The sequence below is a fragment of the Pezoporus flaviventris genome, unplaced genomic scaffold (genome assembly GCF_033815535.1).
Source record: "Pezoporus flaviventris isolate CSIRO_AGI_PZ_B2104156 unplaced genomic scaffold, CSIRO_AGI_Pfla_v1 ptg000031l, whole genome shotgun sequence".
Taxonomy (NCBI): domain Eukaryota; kingdom Metazoa; phylum Chordata; class Aves; order Psittaciformes; family Psittacidae; genus Pezoporus; species Pezoporus flaviventris.
The window spans coordinates 29900695-29922633 of NW_026892579.1; the positions used below are offsets into that span (position 1 = coordinate 29900695).

The following is a 21939-nucleotide window of genomic DNA, read 5'->3' on the forward strand; positions in this document are numbered from 1 at the left end:
GTGCCATGTCAAATCATTATTATTCTATTTTGGTTATTTGGTGACATCTTAAGTAGCAGTTGAAAACATGCTTATATGTGTAGAAGTAATATTAGCAGCTGAACTGAGCACTTTGGAAAAAAAATAACAAACCAACAACTTAGTATTAAACTGTTTCAGTGCTCTTTCCTTAAATTATAGAAACGAAAGAGAGATTTAAAGATGCAGTGCTCTGAGGTGTATGATTTTTAATAAACAGAATCATTTCACAACAAAGAAAAGGTTTTTAAAAGATTATGCACCAGATTGCATTTATATTGGAATTATGTTTTCAGCAATGAAAAACTACTGTCATATCTCTGACAAGAGAACCTTCAAACTTAACTTGGCTCTGGTTACATGGGTTCTATGAGCGTCAGGAATTTAAGCCTGGAATGTAAGCTTTACAGGGGAATTGCTAACTCAGCTCTAACTGTAAAGCAGTTGCTTGTTTTGGATAACTGTTTCTCCCAGGTTTTATGCTATCATATGCATGTACTCTGCTCTGGATTACAGTGACTAATGGTAATATAAGCCAATTCAATAGCATTGTGAAACCATTTTATTGTTAATTTTATTTTTACTGTAGCACAAGCTGGAAGGTGCCTTGTTAGCCTTGGGGCAGTTCCAGCATGCCCTGGATGAGTTACTGACATGGCTAACACATACAGAAGACTTGCTGAATGAACAGAAACCTGTGGGTGGAGACCCCAAGGCCATTGAAATTGAACTTGCCAAACATCATGTATGTAATTGTAATGAATATTAACTGAAATGTTCTTTTGATATTTATCTTAATGGTGAGTCTTGTAGTAAAATTTAACACTTGATAAACAATTCTCTAATAGAGATTTTCAAGATGCAGATTATAGCTAAAGCGCAGGCTAGGAATAACTGAAATCTTTCCTCTTACTCCTCCGTATTCTTTCATTCCTTGCATATGCCATGCAAGTGACATAGGTTTTAGCCAAAGAAAGAGCAGCTCACCCTAGTCTCTGCATTAATTAATTCATCTTCATCTGACCCAGAGAACTCAAAAGTTATTGAAGCTACTACTCTCGCTGAATCAATAAACAACTTGATTAGTTCTGTTAAAGCCAGGTCTCACAAAATGCACGTGACTGTTTCACATCCTTTTTTCTTTGTTCTTTCTAAGAAAATAGAGATCTGTTGTTCTCAATTTTGGAAAATTGTATCTCAATTGAATCCAACTTAACATGACTTAACAGTACTTCCAAAGTCCTGGCAAACTTTATTGTGACTTTGGAGCCCACAGAAGAATGCTTCTATTGTGCCTTTATTTTGAAGAATATCTCCCGAGAGCAAGAGAATTTCACTACCTCTATGTGACTCTGTGCTGTTCATGACAATGTATTCTTTCTAGGACTGAAGATTTCAATGTCATCTCATTAATACTCTCCTTTCTTTTAAATCTGCCGTGTGATATTTGGCCTGTATATGATGTGAAGAGTATTCAGAATCCATTTTGGATTTAGAGAGAATGATTAAAATTGATAATACACAGATAATTAAGGTATTTTCATTGTGCATTTTAATGGCAGCTTCTGAAGCCCTTTGTGTGATCAGCTGGAATTTGAGCCCAGTGTGATATCTACGTGCTCTATATGACTAATGTTAGAAACAGGACCCTAAAAAAAAGAAAAAAAGTTACAGGCCTAGATTCTGCTCTATGAATCTTTTATATTCTTATTCAATGGAAGTGTCTTACTACTGAAGAAGCATCCAAGTGTCATTTATGTCTATGCTGAAGGAGTTCAGCAAACACGTGAACTAATCTGCTTCCTTTTCATAAAACAGAGTTTATAGGTTAAAAAGTTCACACAGAAGTGCATCCTGCTATGGTAGGCTGTAAAAACATCCATTTCTTGAATAACTTGGGAAAGAATAGACCTTGTTCTTAGTGAGCCTCAGCAGGAAGGAAGGGGTAAAATGAATCTGTTTCTCTGAATATCCCTTTTTTTTTTTTACCTGTTCAGAAAATAACAAGTATCTTACAGTGCCTTACTTAGAAGAATTAAAGCAAATATGATGTGAATTTTGTATACATAGGCTACTTGTGACTTCATGTTTCATCAAGTTCTCTGTATAGTTTATTCTAAAGTTCCTTTGTGTTTAGCTTTGTATTTTTTTCTCTATGCCAGCATTTTGTGGGAGGTAAGTTTGAACCTGTCCCATGGAAGACAACAGTCATAAACTTGAGTTTCTTGGATGGAGTTTACCATTCTCTTCCCAAACATTTTGCATATTCTCTTTTTTTTTTTTGTCACAGTATGGCATGGTAGGCACATAGTATTCTTGTCCCTCTTTCTCTAATTTTCTCTTTTCAAACAAGTAGTTGGCACTGCTATATGTAACTCTTTTACACCTTACCCTCAAAACCAAAGAAAAATCCTATTCAATAAAAGTATATAGCAAATTAAGGAAAGTGAAGAAATAATTCTTCACTAGCAGTACTAAAAACTTTTCATTATTTCAGAAATATATATTATTAGAATATATTCTTTTATAATATATAGTTTTTGACAAGATCTAAAAATAAAATGTAGTATTGCAGAAAGGTCTGTTGCGGCTTTTGATTGAAGAGACCTTAGTTATTAACTTTAATTTCCTAATAACCTGTGCTGATGTTAAACTGTTGTCTTGTCACTGGATAAAGACTAGCTCAGTCACTGTGGTTGCTTTCATTCAATAATTTATCAACATGGCCAGTCTTACATGCTCTGTTACAATCGTAGGTACTACAAAATGATGTTTTAGCTCATCAGTCTACAGTGGAGGCAGTTAAGAAAGCAGGAAATGACTTGATAGAATCAAGTGCCGTTGAAGAAGCAAGTAATTTACGGAGCAAGCTGGAACTTCTGAATCAGCGCTGGCAAAACTTGTTGGAAAAAACAGAACAAAGGAAACAGCAGCTGGACAGTGCCTTGATCCAGGTGAAAAGGAAATGATCAAATAAAGAGATAAGTCAGGAAAAGTGTCTTTTTACATTAAATACAGAGATAAATGTATTAGAAGTTGGCCTAAATCAAAACCATAATGCAGACCCTCCTGAATTTGAAGAAAGTTTCAATGCAGCTGTATCTTCCCCACAGCTTGTATTGCTGAATCAAGATTTCAGCTTTTGGCCTACATATTTTTAAAGGGTGAAATTCCTGTATAGGTATATTATTCAGGGAAAAGGTTGATCTCAGAGTTGTTCATTTTGCCTGCTTTCAAGATTTCCATGGGGTTTGTTTTTGTTTTTATCTATTAGATTGGATTGAGTTAGTTTAAATTTTGGGTTGTCTTTTTCTTTAGGTTTTGGTTTATTTTGTTTCTTTTTGTTTGGTGGGTTTTGGGTTTTTTTTGTTTTCTTTGGTTTATTTAATTTCCTTTGGTTATTGCAAATATCTGGTTAAATCTGTTGCCAGTATACTTCTGCACCTGAGCTGGTATTAGAATGGAGAACATTTAAGTAAGGTCTAAAATGATAAGTAAGGTCTAAAATGGTGTGGTGTAATTTAGGCCCAAGGTTTCCATGGTGAAGTTGAAGATATGCAGCAATGGCTGACAGACACAGAACGTCAGCTGTTGGCATCAAAACCTGTTGGAGGTTTACCAGAAACAGCAAGAGAGCAGCTTAATACCCATATGGTAAGTATCAGTATTAGAATGTTTTGCAAATTGCATTTCAGGACTAACTATCTTTCAAGAGTGTTTATGATAAACACAGAGCATGTTCTATATATCACAATGTCCTAAAAATTTTTAATAGCCTTCAAAACAACACTGTTATTTTCAGTGTAGGAAAAGTAGCTGCTTGGGAGATGCCCAAAGCTGAGCCATTAATAGTGTGGAGACAGAAAAAAAAGAATTTTTCCATCTTTATTCTTAGAAAGAAAAACAGAAATGTTTATAAATTTTTCAGTAATTCTTATTCTTTTCCTTCTGTCCTCATAACTACATTTATACTTTTCTAAGGTATGAAGATGAATCTAAAAGTGGTTCACATTCATTGGGCTTTGAATTAAGAGACTCGATCCTTTATTCTCAGTCTAACCAAAGCTGACATTAAAGTCATCATTAGCAAAATGTAATAAGGACTCATATAAACACTCGGCTTTAGAAATGGCAAGTTGATCAAGATGCCTGAGTTATTCCCTTCCTGCCCTTTCTTTCTCTTTAAGAAACATTCTATGGAGTTCTCTGCCATACAGAACCATAGGGCTTAAAAAAAGACACTTAAACTTGATATCTTACCTCAGAGGAAGGTGTTTTATAGTGTTCCATTCATGTAAGATCATGCTGTGCTGTTAGGCCAGGATGTAAACTCAAACCAAGTGATCTAAACTCCTGACCTCCTGGCTCAGATATAACAAATGATATTTACTGAACTGTCCTTGAACTGGAATACGCCTGACACCATTTCCATTAGAATGCTGCATTGTCAAAGCTTTAAAAATCAGATTTATTTTGGAACGATGCTGAAAATCCTTGCCCACTAATGTAGGGCACTCGTTTTCTCTTCTGTTTTGTTTTTTTTTTCTTCCTCCAAAATTTACCAATAACTATTTTTGAGAAGGAAATTAATTTAAAGTTTTAAAATCAGTTATGAAAGACACCACAGAAATAACCTTGAACTTTTGAACCCCTCCAGTCCTTCTCATTTTGTCTTTTTTATCCTGGACTAAAAGTCAGATTAAGGCAAAAAAAATTGCCTGGAAAATGTCAGGGTTTGCTTTGGTACATTCTTCTAATACATAGATTTTCTATACTTATTCTTACAGATAGATTAGTTAAGGAATCTTTAAACTGAATGTAGTGTTATAGTTGGAACAAATATAAAATGTGTCCCAGTAATATGTACTTCATGTGTACAATCATTTCCTAACTGTACATGTACATTTCAAAGATTGTTACTATTATATAACTGCAGGCATGAAATTCCCATCCTTTAATATATATAACCCTTAAAAAATACAGCTTGATTTCAGTATTTCAGTTACTTAAAGCCCAGTGCATCTGTGCAAATTCTCTCTCCCCCTCTCCCTTTCCCTGTTTTTTGTTTTGTGGCAACTGAAATGTTGAAGCCACTTGTCATCTTGAGTGCTACTTACCATGAGTTCCACATTTAAACTTGCTCCTAAGTGATATAAACCATGTTAATTTGTGACATGAAACTGAAGAAGAAAGTTTTGCACTGTAATTTGAAATATGTTTATTTTGAGCGAGATTTGATTCTCACTGGAAATAATGTTATGAGCCATCTTCTTGAGTTATAAAGTCTGTTTCTTCAGATAAGAATAAAAGAGCACTCAACCATAATCAGTTCACAAATGGAGTTGGGATTGAGCAGCATTTCTAGCTAAGGCAACTCCAGGAAAACAAAAGATATGAGGAGACATTACAGGACACCAGCAGGAAAGGGGCTTAAAAAGAGAGTACTTTGGCTCTTAGTGCTGATGTTCTAAGCTCTTTTTCTTACAACAATTTTTTTTAGTTCCTCCTTTAAAAAGAACTTTGTTTCTGCCCTGTTAAGAGTGTGACTATACTGCAGATATAATCACTGTGATGAGCCCCTGACTTAGGCTGAGTCCAGACACAGTGTTTGGGGCCAGTCCTGCCGCACACTCCTTGCTATGTCTGACCTGTGCTGTGCTCCTTATGTTTACTTTTGAGGGGTTCTTGTGCTGCAGTAAAATAAGATGCTCTGGGGAGTTATGGAAACCAGAAATTCTGTAGGGAGTTTGGGAGGAAGCAGGCTAGATGACACCACTGTTCATAGTCCTCAGAAAGAAAGCAAAAGGCTGTTAAAATCTCAGCTCATAGCTGAACCTGCTTCCTGCTTTGTTTTGCCCTTCTCTGTGATCAGGTACAACCCTACGTACAGTTCTCTCTTAACCTAAAGAAAATGTTGGGTTTGGGCTCTTGTCCTGGGAATCAGAGGAAAAAGCTTTTTCCTCCTATTTGCAAGCCACTTACTGCTCATCCTCTGGAAGGTGTTCCTCATTTTGGAGTCTGCAGCAGCTTCATTACCACATTTAGTATGGTCTGTTACAAATATTGAACATAGCCTTCTGAATCATAGGAATGCAATACACCTCATTTTTTACATGGTTAAAAAAGAGTCATTAGTAGAATAGTTAGCAAGTAAAACAGTTGTTACCATTATTCTTTGTATGTGTAAAATGTCTTCAGTGCTCTTCCCTGGTGAATGAAGGAAGGTAGGAAACAAAAGAGACAATGTACAATAAAGCAGCCCCCCCAGGTTGTCCCACCCACTTTTGAAGGTGTATTGAATAGGTCTGGGCTTTCAGTGCACTATATAATGGAGATGCTTTTTGTGTTTCAGATGGGCTTTAAACCAACCAAATTGTAGCAAATCTTGTGCAATAAGCGCATAGTACTTTCTTTGCCAAGCTTTGGATCTCAGAGAAAACATCTGACAGAAAATACAAGTTCTCATTTCCTGAAGAAACAAGCCCCGTCTTTGCTCATTTGGCTTTTTATGAATTACATATATTTCCTTTATTAGTCTTAATAATACGCCTGAAATGTTGAGGGAGGAATAAATGTTATACTAGCATTTGTAAAGAGTATTGAGTTTCTACCTGACTTACCTTTTGGTGCTTGCTTTATTTAGGAACTTTGTGCTGCCTTTGAAGCCAAAGAAGAGACATATAAGTGTCTAATGCAGAAAGGCCAGCAGATGCTCGCAAGATGCCCAGAGTCTGCTGAAACAAACGTTGAGCAGGACATAAATAACTTAAAAGAAAAATGGGAATCAGTACAAACAAAGCTCAGTGAAAGAAAAGTATGTGTTTTTACAAAAAAAATTGAAGTGTAAATCATGTATGTACGAATGTTATGTTCAGTGTGTTATGCATACATACTTGCTTGATCTTTAAGCTTAAATTCAGTTGTAGAGACTGTTATGCAAAATGCAGTGGTATATTTAGAGAGTGCTGGGGAAAAATGGGACTGAGGAAGATGATTATCTATAATTTGAGGGGAGGATGTTTGAGAATGGCACAAGTCTGTTCCATATGTTCTGTAGAAATATGTTAAATGATACTGATAATGCTCAGGGCTTTTCTGGTTTTTATTACAGTAATCGTAGACAGGAGAAAGTGAATAAAATTATTTGATCATTCAGATTTCTCTCCTTCTCAGTACAGAATTGCCGCATTAATTTACCTAGCTTTTATCCATTTGTTTTTTCTTAAATTTCCCAAATGCTTGGCCTTTTGCCATGTACTTCGAGTGACTGCCTTCTGTTCTAACATAGATCAATGGTATGATTTCACCGATATGCAACACACGTTTTCTTATTATTCATTTCATTTTGCTTTCATTCCTTCACGAACTATAGTCCATTTGTTCTACCTCAATCAAACAATGAAGAATATCAATAATTACAGACAGGGTTACTCTCTGTACAGTCCTGATTTTAATACAGTCTTATTTTAATGTAAGAATGCCGGTGTCTCTTAAGGTAACTGTATAATGTAAGAACATCAAACTAATTAACACCCAATATGAGCACCTTCTTGCAGGAAGCTGTAAGGTTATAGTGCTCAGCTATGCCAGCAGTGCAGTTGTTTGAAAATCACTGACTGCTGTCTCACGATCAATAGAAATTCTGTATTCAAAATTCAGGCAACCTAAATGGCAGTTGGACTTCATTAGAAAGAAGTGGTGTAGGCAAACTTGTTCTTTGTTCTACTGGTTTTGGTTTGAAATTGGTAAATCTGTATGTCCTGTTAAGTAGTAGAAGATGCAATATTCTAATGTGGAAAATTTTATCTTGATACTAGGTGCTGTATTTTCTGTTCATCTATCATGCATAATTTTGCTGTTATTCTTTTATCTCTCTCCTTTAATATGCTCAAATGTAGGCTGTTAGTTTAGAACTCGGAAACTTTGAGTTGGAAAAATGTTTTAAAATGCTAAACTAAAATGGTTTACTCCAAAATGCGGAACTAAAATGGTTTACTTTGCTGAAGCTCTGCACAATATCAACTGCTATTAAAGTATGATCTATCTTTACAGACCAAACTGGAAGAAGCCCTCAGTTTAGCAATGGAGTTCCACAACTCACTTCAAGATTTCATCAATTGGCTTACTCAGGCTGAGCAAACTCTAACTGCAGCTTCTCGGCCAAGTCTTATCTTGGACACTGTCCTGTTTCAAATTGATGAACACAAGGTATGTAAAGAAACAGATTTGTAATATTTTTCTCCCACTTTGTGTAGATACTTCAACAATGTCCAAATGAACCCTGTAATACCGGCACTCGAAGAAACATTTGTTTAGAATTGGATTTTGTAGTCTTTGTTGCTATGTCATACTTTTATCAGACTGTTTTTTTTCACTGTTTACCCAGTGCTTGAGCAACATAATATTGAGAGTAATTTCCTCCCTTTTTTCCAAGGTTTTTGCCACAGAAGTGAATTCTCATCGAGATCAGATCATAGAGCTGGACAAAACTGGAACCCACTTGAAATATTTCAGCCAGAAACAGGATGTTGTCCTTATTAAGAATCTGCTGATTAGTGTACAGAGTCGATGGGAAAAAGTAGTTCAACGCTTAGTTGAAAGGGGAAGAGCTTTGGATGATGCAAGGAAAAGAGCCAAACAGGTAATTGGACAACAGCTGTTGTACACTTCTTTGAACTTAGCTGTAATTACATCCAGACTTGAAGACTATGGTGCCTTAAAGCACTTTCAAGTAAGTCTTGAGTTTAGTGTAACAGACAGTGTTGAGTTAGTGGAGCAATTTCTGTGATTCAATCATAGAGCACTTCATTTGGGAGGCGAAAGTGACATTTTCAACCCAAGCGGTGACTTCTGTCTGCAGTACAGTATAGTCTGAAAGAAGAAAGTTACATTATGGCTTCCAGATGTATATTAATGCCATCTATTCTCAAAAAGAAGTTTCACAATCAACCCCTTATATTTTAAAGACTGTGATGACCCCCTTTTAAGTAATCTGTGGGAGTATCCCTTAATGTTTTTCTTTTGGGTTTGTCTTGTGCTCCAATTGATGCTCATCACTTCCTCAATCTCCTATGTTAGTTACTAGACCAATATTTTCTGTGTGGTAAGATATCTCCATTTATTTTCTTAAAAATCTAGAAAGTTGTTGGGGTTTGGGCGGGTTTCTTTTTTGTTTTTTATTTTCATACTGTTTTCCTCACCAGGGAACATTCATGTTTTTTTGTTAGATTCAAGTTCCCCTCACTGAGGAACAAAAATGATAAGATGCAGGATGTGTGAGAGGAGTATAATTTGTTTAACTATCAATAGGAAGTTCTAGCTTCTTTTTGTTCAAGTGAACATGACTATTCAAGATTTGGTAGTGTTCACAGCCAAACCACATAGCCATGTTTACTGCTACCACCACTCAGCTCATAGGGTAAGAACTACTCTGAGCAATAAATTAGCCTATAAGCCAATCAAAGGATATTTGTTTTCCAGCAGTTTCTCTTGTGGATTCACACACACAGGAGTTCTGCAATGAGATGGATTTCATCTCTATATTCATTTACAGAGCTGAATACAATAAGTTGCTAATTTAGGATGACACCTATCTCTGCAGAGCAGGGAAGGAGTACTGAAGGATACAGATGTCAAGGCCTGAGCCACAGCCCTTAAACAACAGGGTCCAGGAGCCTTGAAAGATTTCTGAACTAGTTTCTGTGCTTTCATCTGTAGGCATCCTAGGCAAGAAGAATCTTCAAAAGAGACAGAGAAACAACCAGCTTAGAAAAATTGAATCCCAGAGGGATGCCACTTTGTGAAAGCTGGCTGAATCTTTAGTCTTTCCCTGTTTCCTTCCCTGAAGCACTCTTTTTCTTTAGACAGGAAGGAAGATCAAGAATATGTTCCTTGCCCATCAAGATAGCATTTGATATAATGAGAGCATTTATGTGTGTCCCAGGGAAAATCTTGGGCATTCATCCAGACAGGAGTTTTCCCTAGTGTTTTACTACTATTATGGGACATGCCGATATGTTGTCCCATGTAGGCAATAGCTAATCCCCATTCTTGTTGTATTTACAATTCATTACTAAGAATATAGGAAGCTAAATAAGCAAGGCATCAACAGAAGTTACCACTATGTTTCTGAAAGATACGTACTGTGTATGTAGGTCATGTGCTTTAAAGGTTGCTAATTCACCTGGGAGAAGGGAGGCTAAGTCCAGTGGGCATGTGGTTGGGCTAGTCCTGTTTGAGAGACCAGGGAGAAAAAGTACACCAAATCTTTCCAAAGTCTGCCAAATACTTGGTTGGCCTGTAGAGAACTGGTTGGGGTTTAACGTTTTCAGGCTATTTTATGAACCAGTGAATTTTAAATTCCATGCAAATCTCACTTCCCTGCAGTTCCATGAAGCCTGGCACAAACTTATGGAGTGGCTGGAAGAGTCAGAGAAATCTTTGGACTCAGATCTTGAAATTGCAAATGACCCTGACAAAATAAAGATGCAGCTCGCACAGCATAAGGTGAGTTGTGAGTGATGACATGCAAAGTGCCCAGTGAGGTGGAGGTAAGCCTGTCAGCCTTGTGTTGTTCAGTCAGCAAACAAAGTAGATTTGTGGCCTCATTGCAGTGGAGTGCTTATTTGCAAAAAATTAAGTGGTGGTGTGTTACAGGTGGGGAGTGAAAAAAAACTTTTCACAGTACTTGGTCTGTGGCAGAATAATAATAAAGGACCATGGAAATTTTGGAATCTCTGAAGAGGTTTTATTGCAGGGGTTTTTTTTCAGTCCTTAAACCAGAAATTTACTGGTTTTCATCTAGAAAGTACAGTGACACCATTAGTAGCAAAGCTAGTTTTTCTTCATGGGATTCAAAATTCCAGGACCAGCTTTCCACAAACCCACCTACTGTAGATGAAAATGTAAAAATCCCCCTGATTGACTTGGCTGTGCAAACAAATAATGATAATGTAACTGCTCTTTAGTTTCATCAGAAACAGAGCAAAAGGAAAGACCTGAGAAGTCTTTACTTCATTTTTACTTTTGAAAAGAGCCTAGGATAATATATTACTGAGGATCAAGTAGGTAAGTGGTAGAATCCTCAGAGACAGACTGTCTCAAGATTTAACTTGGAGTAGTTTCATTAGAGACACAATACTGAGAGATCATTAATTTTTCTGCATTTTGGAATGTATTTTCTTCTACTTGTGAGTTTTACTGTTCTCCATTTAATATTTTTTCATTCTGCACAATGTTCCCAATGGTTTGCATATCTAATTTTCTCCTTCTCAGTGTAGCTTCTGATGATTGCTTTTACCTCCAACAAGTTTTGCCATGTTCATTAACAATTGGTTACTGCATCAGACTGCTTTATATTTTTATCATCACTCAGTTTACATTATGACATAAATATTATTTATGAACCGGGAAAGCATTCTCCTTTAATATGGCTAAAGTTGGCTGTTGGTCAAGCAAAAAATAGTTTTACCCATGTTTGCTGTTAAAGCTTCTAGAGCAAACCTACATTAACATTCTGTTATGCAAATGCTTCAATTTCAGTTTGTTATGGGGTTGCTGTTGTTGCCGGAATTTGAAGTCAGCAGTGAGAATTGAGGAAAAAACCTTGCTGTTAAGATAGTCTTTCTTGTCTTCTCTGACTGTATTAGTCTTTTAATCATTTCACTCCTGTCTTTTAAGCTCAAACTCCTCATAAGTACAGTCAACACACTGCGACTTTGCTTTGAGGTCTTTTTAGGACTTTGCCTGCATTCTTCTTCCCCCTTCTGAAACATGAAATGTGATGATCCCACTTGTTCTTTATACCTACAGCAGTATGTTTTGTGAACTCCCCCTTCCTCACATGGATTGGCAGACTCATTGCTTCTCTCAGTGATATCTTTTCTCCAGCTTCTTTTCCTATAAAACGCTGCAAAGAATAGCTGCTTGAGTTGTTTGAATCTCATTAGGGAGTGGGATGAGACAGTAGGATTGAAACTGGCAGTTTGGAGGAGAAAGATGAATGTGTGTGAGAGAAAGAATACTGTGAACTTTGTGTCTTTAAACTTCAAACAGTTCACCCCCTCAAGGAATCAACTAGATTGTTTTTTAATGAGCTGGCAAAACTCTAAACACTGTAATGTCCTTCCTTGTATTTTGAGTCTTTTCCTTCTACTCCCGCATACATCCTCTGTATCTGTCTTTGTCTTTCTGTCCAGCCTTGAAGGTTTCCTTGCTTCATTTAGTGAACGATTTTGCTATCTGAACTCAATGTGTGCTGTGAGCAATAATTTGGACTCACTCTTTGCCAATTGTTACTGCCAAAGCAACAAAAAAAGTCCCTGAAAGAGAAAAGCCAAGATAATATATTTTCTCTCTTGCTTATATCTAGTGTCTTCCCAGGGACTTTTGGGGGTTATTCATAGTCTGTTTATCAGCAATTTTTTCTCATTTTTAGAAATCAGGAATGGAAAAAACCATACTAGGTCATCCAATCCATTCCTGTGCTAATGCTCAGTGTTTCTTACAGTACATTTATATGAACCTGGCTAATTTTATCTGTATGTTCTATCTTCCTTAAAGGAAAGGAAGATAGATGAACAAAGTCTCAGTAATTAGCTTACCTATCTGCTCTGGGCAGCTTAAATCAAAATCTACTCCCAGTTACAGAGTTTCATCTCTCTGAAACAAACAAGGGGAATTAGAGATGTGTGCATGTCTACATGGTTATGATATAATAGGCATCACAGAAACATGGTGGGATGGCTCCTATGACTGGAGTGTTGGAATGGAAGGTTACGGGCTCTTTAGGAAAGACAGGCCTGGCAGGTAGGGAGGAGGAGTTGCCCTTTATGTTAGGGATAGGCTGGAGAGTATGGAACTCTGTCTGGGGACAGGTGAGCAGTCCACAGAGAGTTTGTGGGTCAGGGTTAAAGGGAATATAGCTATGGGAGACATTACTGTGGGGATCTGTTACAGACCGCCTGATCAAGGAGAACCTGCAGATGAAGCACTCTATAGACAGATAGGAAAAGCCTCACGCTTGCAGGCCCTTGTTCTCATGGGTGACTTCAACCACCCTGACATCTGTTGAAAGGACTGTGCGGCCCAGCACAAGCAATCCAGGAGGTTCCTCGATTGTGTGGAAGACAACTTCCTTCTGCAAGTAATAGAGGAGCCGACAAGGAGAGGTGCCATGCTTGACCTCGTGCTCACCAACAGGGAAGGGCTCGCTGGAAATGTGACTCTCCAGAGCAGCCTTGGATGCAGCAATCATGAGATGCTCGAATTTGAGATGCTCAGGACAGTGAGAAGAGCGTGCAGCAAGCTCACTGCCCTGGACTTCAAAAGAGCAGACTTTGGCCTCTTCAGGAACCTGCTTAGTAAGGTTCCATGGGATACAGCACTAGAGGGCAGAGGGGCCCAAGACTGTTGGTTGATATTCAAGGATGACCTGCTACAAGCTCAGGAGCGTTGTATCCCAACCAGAAGGAAGTGCAGCAGGAGGGCCAGGAGACCTCCTTGGATGGATAAGGAGCTCCTGAGGAAAATTCAGTTGAAAAAAGAGGCTTATAATAAGTGGAAGCAAGGACAGGTGGCCTGGGAAGAGTACAGGGATGTTGTCTGGGAAGCTAGGGACCAGGTTAGGAAAGCTAAGGCCCAGTTAGAATTAAACTTTGCTAGAGGTATTAAAGATAACAGGAAGGGATTCTACAAGTACATAGCAAATGAAAAACAGACTAGGGAGAATGTAGGCCCCCTCAGGAAGCTATCAGGAGAACTGGCTACACAGGATTTGGAGAAGGCTGAGGTTCTTAATGACTTCTTTGCCTTGGTCTTCACTGCCAAAGGCTCTGACGGCACCACCCAAGTCTTGGAAGGCAGATGCAGGGACTGTGAGAATGAAGACCTTGGGCCCACTGTAGGAGAGGATCTGGTTCGAGACCATCTTAAAAATCTGAACGTGCACAAGTCCATGGGTCCTGATGAGATCCATTCGCGGGTCCTGAAGGAGCTGGCAAGTGAAGTTGTGAAGCCGCTGGCCATCATATTTGAGAAATCGTGGCAGTGAGGTGAAGTTCCCGATGACTGGAAAAAGGGAAATATAACCCCCATTTTCAAGAAGGGGAAAATGGATGACCCAGGGAATTACAGACCAGTCAGTCTCACCTCTGTGCCTGGCAAAATCTTGGAGCAGATTCTCCTGGAAGGCATGCTAAGGCACATGAAAATCAACAAGGTGCTTGGTGACAGCCAGCATGGCTTCACTAAGGGGAAATCCTGCCTGACCAATTTGGTGGCCTTCTATGATGGGGCTACAGAACTGATGCACAGGGCTAGAGCAGTTGACGTCATCTACCTGGACTTGTGCAAAGTGTTCAACACTGTCCCACACGACATCCTTGTCTCTAAATTGGAGAGACATCAATTTGATGGATGGACCACTCGGTGGTTAAAGAACTCGCTGGATGGCCGCACACAGAGTTGTGGTCAATGGCTCAATGTCCAGCTGGAGACCAGTAACAAGTGGTGTCCCTCAGGGATTGGTGTTGGGACTGATCTTGTTCAACATCTTTGTCACTGACATGGACAGTGGGATTGAGTGTGCCCTCAGCAAGTTTGCTGATGACACCAGGCTGTGTGGTTTGGTTGATACGCTGGAGGGAAGGAATGCCATCCAGAGGGACCTTGACACGCTTGTGAGGTGGGCTGATGCCAACCTCATGAAGTTTAACCATGCCAAGTGCAAGGTCCTACACCTGGGTCAGAGCAATCCCAGGCACAGCTACAGGTTGGGCAGAGAAGAGATTCAGAGCAGCCCTGCGGAGAAGGACTTGGGGGTGTTGGTTGATGAGAAAATGAACATGAGCTGGCAGTGTGTGCTTGCAGCCCAGAAAGCCAACCGTATCGTGGGCTGCATCAAAAGGAGCATGACCAGCAGGTCGAAGGAGGTGATCCTGCCCCTCTACTCTGCTCTTGTGAGACCTCACTTGGAGTATTGTGTGCAGTTCTGGTGTCCTCAACATAAAAAGGACATGGAACTGTTGGAACAAGTCCAGAGGAGGGCCATGAGGATGATCAGGGGACTGGAGCACCTCTCGGATGAAGATAGGCTGAGGAAGTTGGGGCTGTTCAGCCTGGAGAAGAGAAGGCTGTGTGGAGACCTCATAGCAGCCTTCCAATATCTGAAGGGGGCCTACAGGGATGCTGGAGAGGGACTCTTCATTAGGGACTGTAGTGATAGGACAAGGGGTAATGGGTTCAAACTTAAACAGGGGAAGTTTAGATTGGATAAGAAGGAAATTCTTTCCTGTTAGGATGGTGAGGCACTGGAATAGGTTGCCCAGGGAGGTTGTGAATGCTCCATCCCTTGCAGTGTTCAAGACCAGGTTGGACGAGGCCTTGGGTGATATGATTTAGCATAAGGTGTCCCTGCCCACAGCAGTGGGGTTGGAACTAGATGATCTTAAGGTCCTTTCCAGCCCTAACTATTCTATGATTCTATGATTCTATGAAAATGGAAGTAGATGTGGTATAGTGTGTGTAGTCTCTCAAAGAATGAATTGACTACAACCCTTTTTTTCACCTTTACATCTGTTTTTTCTGTATGATCCTTCTCTGACAGCAATTTGTGTTTCCTCATGCAAACCAAGTCACACTGTGCAAGTATTGTTAAGCAGTTAACAAACCCGATCGAATAAAAGGAGTACAGACATACTGTTAGTATTGAAGGAACTTTATAAAAAGAGGGTTATTTTCATTTTGAAAATTGTTTTTATTTTTACTGTAGTTTAAGCTTGACAGTGGTGTTTATATTCTTTCTTAAAGTGTGTTTCCTTGTTTTATATGAGGAAAATAAAAGGACAGTAAGGAAATACTAAATTACAAGACAAATGTTGCCTTTTTTTTTTTTTTCCCCGATGAATTCTGATCCTCAGGATTCTGAAATAACCTTAAAGTAAGGACAGTACAGTGCAAAATACCAAGCAAGTTTTAGAAAAGGAACCTTGGATCCCCCTATGTAAAGTGGTTACACTGTCCGCATGGCATGACCCAGTGTCTGCCTCCTACTTAAGACACCTACATTCCACCTATGCTGTTCCTGACACACATTCACATCTAAAAAGAGAAGATGGCTGTGTGGATGCATGGGAAAGTTGGTGGAAGAATTGGGAATTGCTGTTGTACATACAGGTTGGTGCAGACCAGCTGGGAACAGCTTGCCAGTCCGAGGTGAGCAGCTGTGCACATGCTGGCAGTGATGATGAGGCATCCTTGCAGTCTTTACATGCCTGAGGAATTACTGTGAGATATAAGTGGTAACTGTTTCCTTGCTGGATGTGGTGATACTGAATGTTGCTCTGAATTAGATGAAAATCTGCTTCAGCAAACATTGAGAAAAATTTCTTTCTGCTTTTTGTGGAGGAAAAAAAAACCCAAAAGAACAGGAATATGTATTTGATTCCGTAGATATGACTTTCCTAAAGTGTGTTTGTGATTTTTCTTTTCTTTTAAGCTCTGCTAGCAGTTCACAAGGGGGTGAAATAAAATACTTCAAGTATTGCTACCATTTAAAAGCTGCTGTGTTGGGCTGGTTTTATCTCTTGGTAGTGATCCTTTATTTAATTATTTACTCTGTCAGTCAGTGAACTCCTCTGCAGTACCAGATGAGCTATGGTTTCTATGTGTTCCTCTGTGCCTGTGGAAAGCTTTCAGAGGCTTTTTGCAGAAGGAGCTGTCAGAGTTGGCAGATGCAACTGCTGTGTCACTGTCATATTCCAAAGTCCCTGGATCACAGGAACCTGCTTCTGATCATGACTTCCAGCCCAAATTGAGTTACTGGATGTCAACTCCCTGCTTCTTGTGCCTGGATCTGCACACGTTTGGCATGCAGTTCTTCCCAGTTATATGTTTCAGTTTTAGGAGGGTTGAACGCTTGTGGTTGGAGGTTTCCCAGCTTGACCATTATGAGTTTTGTAAGCATTGGGGTGCTCTACACTGGCTTAACATCTTAGTATATAAAAATATAGTGTGATGACTACTCATTAATGGCTTCTAAAGTAGCAGTTCTTCCACATTCTTCTGACTAACAGGCAGCTCCTTGCTGAAATTTAGGAATATTATGGCAGGATGAGAATCACTGCTGTCACTGGAGGAGGGATTTTCCAGAAGTTGTTCCAGTGGCTGTAGAACTGCATTCCCAGAGAGGGACAAAAGGCAGGGACTCTGTTAGTGTCAAGCCCCCTATAATTTCAGGTGCGCTGCAGGACTAGCAGACTAGAAATATTGCAATCAGTTTAAAATTTTCTTGCGGCAACATCTACAATTTCCATTGCAAATAATATGTCAAAGATCGATTAGTTAACTATGGCCTGTAAGCAGTTAATGCTATATGGGTGTTTTCTTTTTCCTCTATGTGTATAGGAATTCCAGAAATCTCTCGGTGCCAAACATTCTGTGTATGATACCACAAATAGGACTGGACGCTCCTTGAAAGAGAAAAGCACCTTGGCTGATGACAACTTGAAACTTGATGATATGCTGAGTGAACTAAGGGATAAGTGGGATACAATTTGTGGAAAATCAGTGGAAAGGTAATTGAAAACCAGTTTAATTATTCAGCAGATAAGAAAATGGCTTAAGAGAATTCTTTTGGCTCCTGTTTCGGCTTTTGTTGTATAAAATAAAACCAGAGTGGCTAGCTTCTTTGATAATTAGGAGTGCCAAAGCAATAAAATACTAGAAACGCATACTTTCTTGATGGTATAGAAGAGGACTGGTTGAAGGATGGGGTGGGCCCACTATTTAAAAAAGGAAACACTGCTTTAAAGCTGTCAGTTGTCATTATTTTATGGTGAAAATGTTTTCTTAAGGTGAATGGTTAGTGTGTGTTCATTTTAATTTTAATTATTTCTTTTTTCCTCAGGCAAAATAAACTGGAGGAAGCCCTGTTATTTTCTGGACAATTTACTGATGCTCTGCAAGCTCTCATTGACTGGTTATACAAAATTGAACCTCAGCTAGCAGAAGATCAACCAGTACATGGAGACATTGATTTAGTGATGAACCTGATTGACAATCACAAGGTAATTTCAAAAATATTCTTTTTTTAAAGAATACATTTAACTAGATTGGGCATAAGCATAGCATTTTAATACTATTTTTATTTGGCTATTCAGTGATTTTTAGAAACAGTTTTGGAACACAAACATCATCAACAATGGAAGATATTGTAAAACATACATGGAAGAAGACAACTGTTAGTGACACTGACACCAGTTAGCAAAATTATTTTACTGGAAATCTTTGGGGAGGCTGGGCTTTTTATTTAGTACATCTGCTAAACAAATGTCCAGTAAACTCGTCAAGGCAACAGACCTGGGGCTGCTGTATATTCATTGAGAAAAGCGGTTGCAATGCTTGAGTTATGCATGGAAGTATACAATTATACTATGGCCCAGGAAGCCTACATTGGCAAGCTGCAGTATTTTGGTTCTCAAGTGGTTTTGAAGATGGGAGCAAGTAGGAGGTGTAGAATTGTGCTTCTGAATCCCAGTTCTGCAGTTCAATATGTTCAAAGAAAAAGCTGTTGATGTTACTGGTATTGCAAAAGCTAAACACAGTTGGAGCTCTGGAACCTGGGAGGATTATTAGCTGATGGTCCCTCTGTTCATCTACCAGTGACTTGCAGTATCCAAACAGTGTTTAGTGGGGAGGAGGTTTTGTCCCTCATGAAAACAAGTGTTTTGAAACATGGGTTGTTTATAATAGCTAACCTGGAATATCTGGAATTGCTTCTGAAATGCCATTGTATATCACAAGTAAGTCATAGTCAGTAATATGGTATACCGCAATTGTCGTATCTTTTAAGAGCTTCCTTTATGTACCTGGAGCTTGTTCAATCTTCAACTGTGAGCATACTCTCACATAAATATATGACTGTGTGGTGAGATCTGCAGCCTTACAGTCAAATCCCAAATGGGGATCTATTTCTGATTTTCTGATTTTAAACCTTCTTGATTATTAGTGTTTTATCTGATGTTTTCCTGACATGGCAATCTTGTGCATTAATCAGCGTGTCAGATCAGTTGCTTTGGTGAAGAGGATAAAGACAGCGTGGTAAGGAGGCTAGATTACCCATGCATTGTGTCAGGATGGATTCTCATGATCTGCCTGACATTTCCCTACCATATTCCAGTTGTATTAGGATAGGGTAGAGTGTAAATATACGGAATCTGATAAGATGAATTTGTGTGGTTTGCATCACTTAGATGGAATTGCTCTTAACTAAACTAAATCTGTATTTCAATTTATTTTTATAACCATTAGTTTTTTCTTATTCTTTACATAATTATGCCTTAATGAGTTAAACATTTCAAATATATTTGGTGATGCCTAGGTTTTCCAGAAGGAGCTGGGGAAAAGAACAAGCAGTGTCCAGGCTCTGAAGCGCTCTGCAAGGGAGCTGATAGAAGGCAGTCGTGATGACTCTTCCTGGGTCAAAGTCCAAATGCAGGAGCTGAGCACTAGATGGGAGACAGTTTGTGCTCTGTCAGTATCTAAGCAAACACGACTGGAGCAGGCTCTTCGGCAGGTAGAGAACTACTAATGATGCTACATATACTTTATGAGAAGTAGTGAAAATACCTTGCAGTCTACTTGCCAAAAATTTAATTTCATTTTCACTTAATGTCATTCAATTTAATTTCATTTATTTGAAAATACGCATTTTCTTGCTCATCTATTGCTTACCTTGTCTCTATCCCCTTACCACAGCACATAAGTAATGCCTATTAGCATTTATTACTGTTATTAATAGTCTGTACCACAAATGCAAAGCAAATGTTTCAAAAACCTTACCATCTAAGGAAGTCACCAAAGATACAGTCAGGCACGAAGGGTGATTAAGAACTATGCCCCCTTCACAGGAAGCTGGAGATTGCAATCGTATTTACGCCCTTTGTGCCTTATTGGAAAGAAGTAAGTTTGTGTGCTGAAAACTTGTTTACATTGGCACAATTACAGTGCACGGTGAAGTACATTGTAGTAAAAAGGAGTTGTGCACTCAGGAGCTAGAACAGTCTGTGTGTGTCAGTACTGGCTGGTACCAGTCCCAAACAGATAGGTCTGTCTATATTTCCAAACCTGAGACAATATGGATGTACAGCTCTGCAAAGATACATTAGGTTGGGCTGATGCTGGGTTTGGGCTCCTGCCATAGTGATGTATCCATTGTGCACAAAATTCCTGCCCTACTTTTTCTAGGGTAGTGTGTTTTCCCAGCTATCCAGTCTCAGCAGGCACAATCTTAAGCTACCTCAAACACTAGTGTCTGAATATGGCTGCACCTGAAGGTGGAACTCTCTTGTTTTTCCCAGATGTAAAAGGGTTAGTCACCAGCGGGATGTCAATTTATTTTGCTTAACTGGTGATTTAGGCTATGGAAAAAATACTGTTCTCATCTCTCCAGCTGGTCCATGAAAGCACCTCCCGTGCAATTTGTCAGCGTGAAGGCATGACATTCTCAGCTGAGCCGCAAATATACTATAAATCAGATGGCTAAAAGCATGAACAGGCTTTTAGGCTTCCTATAATTTTTTGGGAAGCATGAGATATTTTTACAGTTATGAAAATGAGTACTGTATATCACTGACTTTTTAATGGAAAGTTAATGTGCCAGTACTGCTGCTTGATTAATGACTCCAAATGTGGGATTAGTCTCCTTGTATAAGCTTCAGGATGCCTGTCAGATCCCCTTCTGAGTGACCATGACTTCTTGCATTTTAACAGGCAGAAGAATTCCACTCTGTTGTCCATGTCCTTTTGGAGTGGTTGGCAGAGGCAGAGCAGGCTCTTCGTTTCCATGGGAACCTTCCAGATGATGAAGAGGCCTTGCGTACACTGATAGACCAGCACAGGGTAAGCAAGAAAATGAAGAGAGTGCTCTTAATTTTAATAGGTCTGTAGAGGGTAGAATAAAGGAAAGGAGGCAAAGTCTGTTCTATACAGTCCTATACAGCATCCAGGGTTCATTTTTGCAACTGTCTCTATAGAGAAGCTAGAAATAAAATGGAGTTGAGAGTTTGGTGCCTGTACTGGTCAGCTGTTGTTTGAGTCATCTTGGCTTACTAAGAAAATCATGGGCCTTTAGAAAGTTGCTGTAAGCATTTAGAGACATATACAAACCTCTCTGGAATATATTGTGCCTGACAGTTATAACACAGTCTTCTAGCATAGCAAAAGTATGTCTGTCACCTTAGCATCACTGAGCAAAACAGCATATACTTTTCTCTCAAGGTCATCTGTAAATGTCAGCAGAATGATGTTACCATCCATTAACCTGCTGTCATAGTGAAACAGCACGCTGTCATACTTCATGTTCCTTAGGTACTGAAATACTGCAGTGCCATAGGTACTGCAGATACTAGATTATAGGACATCAAACTAGCTTTGCAGTAATGAAAAATGGCTAAGTAAGGAACATGGAGGTCATTTACTCTTCAAACAGGAGGATACAAACATACACATTTTTGAGCCCCTACAAAACTCTTTTTGTAAATGCAGTAGTAATAGTACCAAGGGTGTAGTGCCCACAATATTATAGAATAAGTTATAAGAATAATGGATTTTTTCATCATTGCTCTGAAGATAGTTGTAACAAAACTTACGGAGAGTGGAAAAGCATCCTGTTTAGATTGAGTTTGGGAATATTATTATGCAGAGGAGTGTGTGCAAGGTATGACTATAATGGTTCATAACTAAGGACTGCAGACTGCAATGTTTTGAAGAAGTTTTCAGATTTAATTTGGGGCCCTGGAAACTGTGTGCTGTTCTTTAGCTGGCAAATGTATGTATGCATCAGTGTCTGCTGAGTAATGTTGGCAGTAGCAACCTGCTGTCTCTGATTCAGTGAAATTTGTCTTTCAGCTGCCTTTCCTCCAC

At 39.0% G+C, this 21939-nt stretch overlaps 1 protein-coding gene across 7 annotated transcripts in view; it reads left to right on the forward strand.

The window, feature by feature from the left end:
- DST (dystonin) overlaps nucleotides 1-21939 on the forward strand; it is a 296486-nt gene that overhangs the window by 254438 nt on the left and 20109 nt on the right. For all 7 annotated transcript variants that reach the window (XM_061460566.1, XM_061460567.1, XM_061460568.1 and 4 more), the window contains 11 exons: nucleotides 608-763; nucleotides 2775-2972; nucleotides 3544-3672; nucleotides 6662-6832; nucleotides 8071-8226; nucleotides 8453-8659; nucleotides 10405-10524; nucleotides 17422-17591; nucleotides 17924-18083; nucleotides 19397-19591; nucleotides 20788-20916. In XM_061460566.1, the coding sequence (XP_061316550.1) occupies nucleotides 608-763; nucleotides 2775-2972; nucleotides 3544-3672; nucleotides 6662-6832; nucleotides 8071-8226; nucleotides 8453-8659; nucleotides 10405-10524; nucleotides 17422-17591; nucleotides 17924-18083; nucleotides 19397-19591; nucleotides 20788-20916 (1791 nt within the window). The remainder of the gene's footprint in view (nucleotides 1-607; nucleotides 764-2774; nucleotides 2973-3543; nucleotides 3673-6661; nucleotides 6833-8070; nucleotides 8227-8452; nucleotides 8660-10404; nucleotides 10525-17421; nucleotides 17592-17923; nucleotides 18084-19396; nucleotides 19592-20787; nucleotides 20917-21939) is intronic.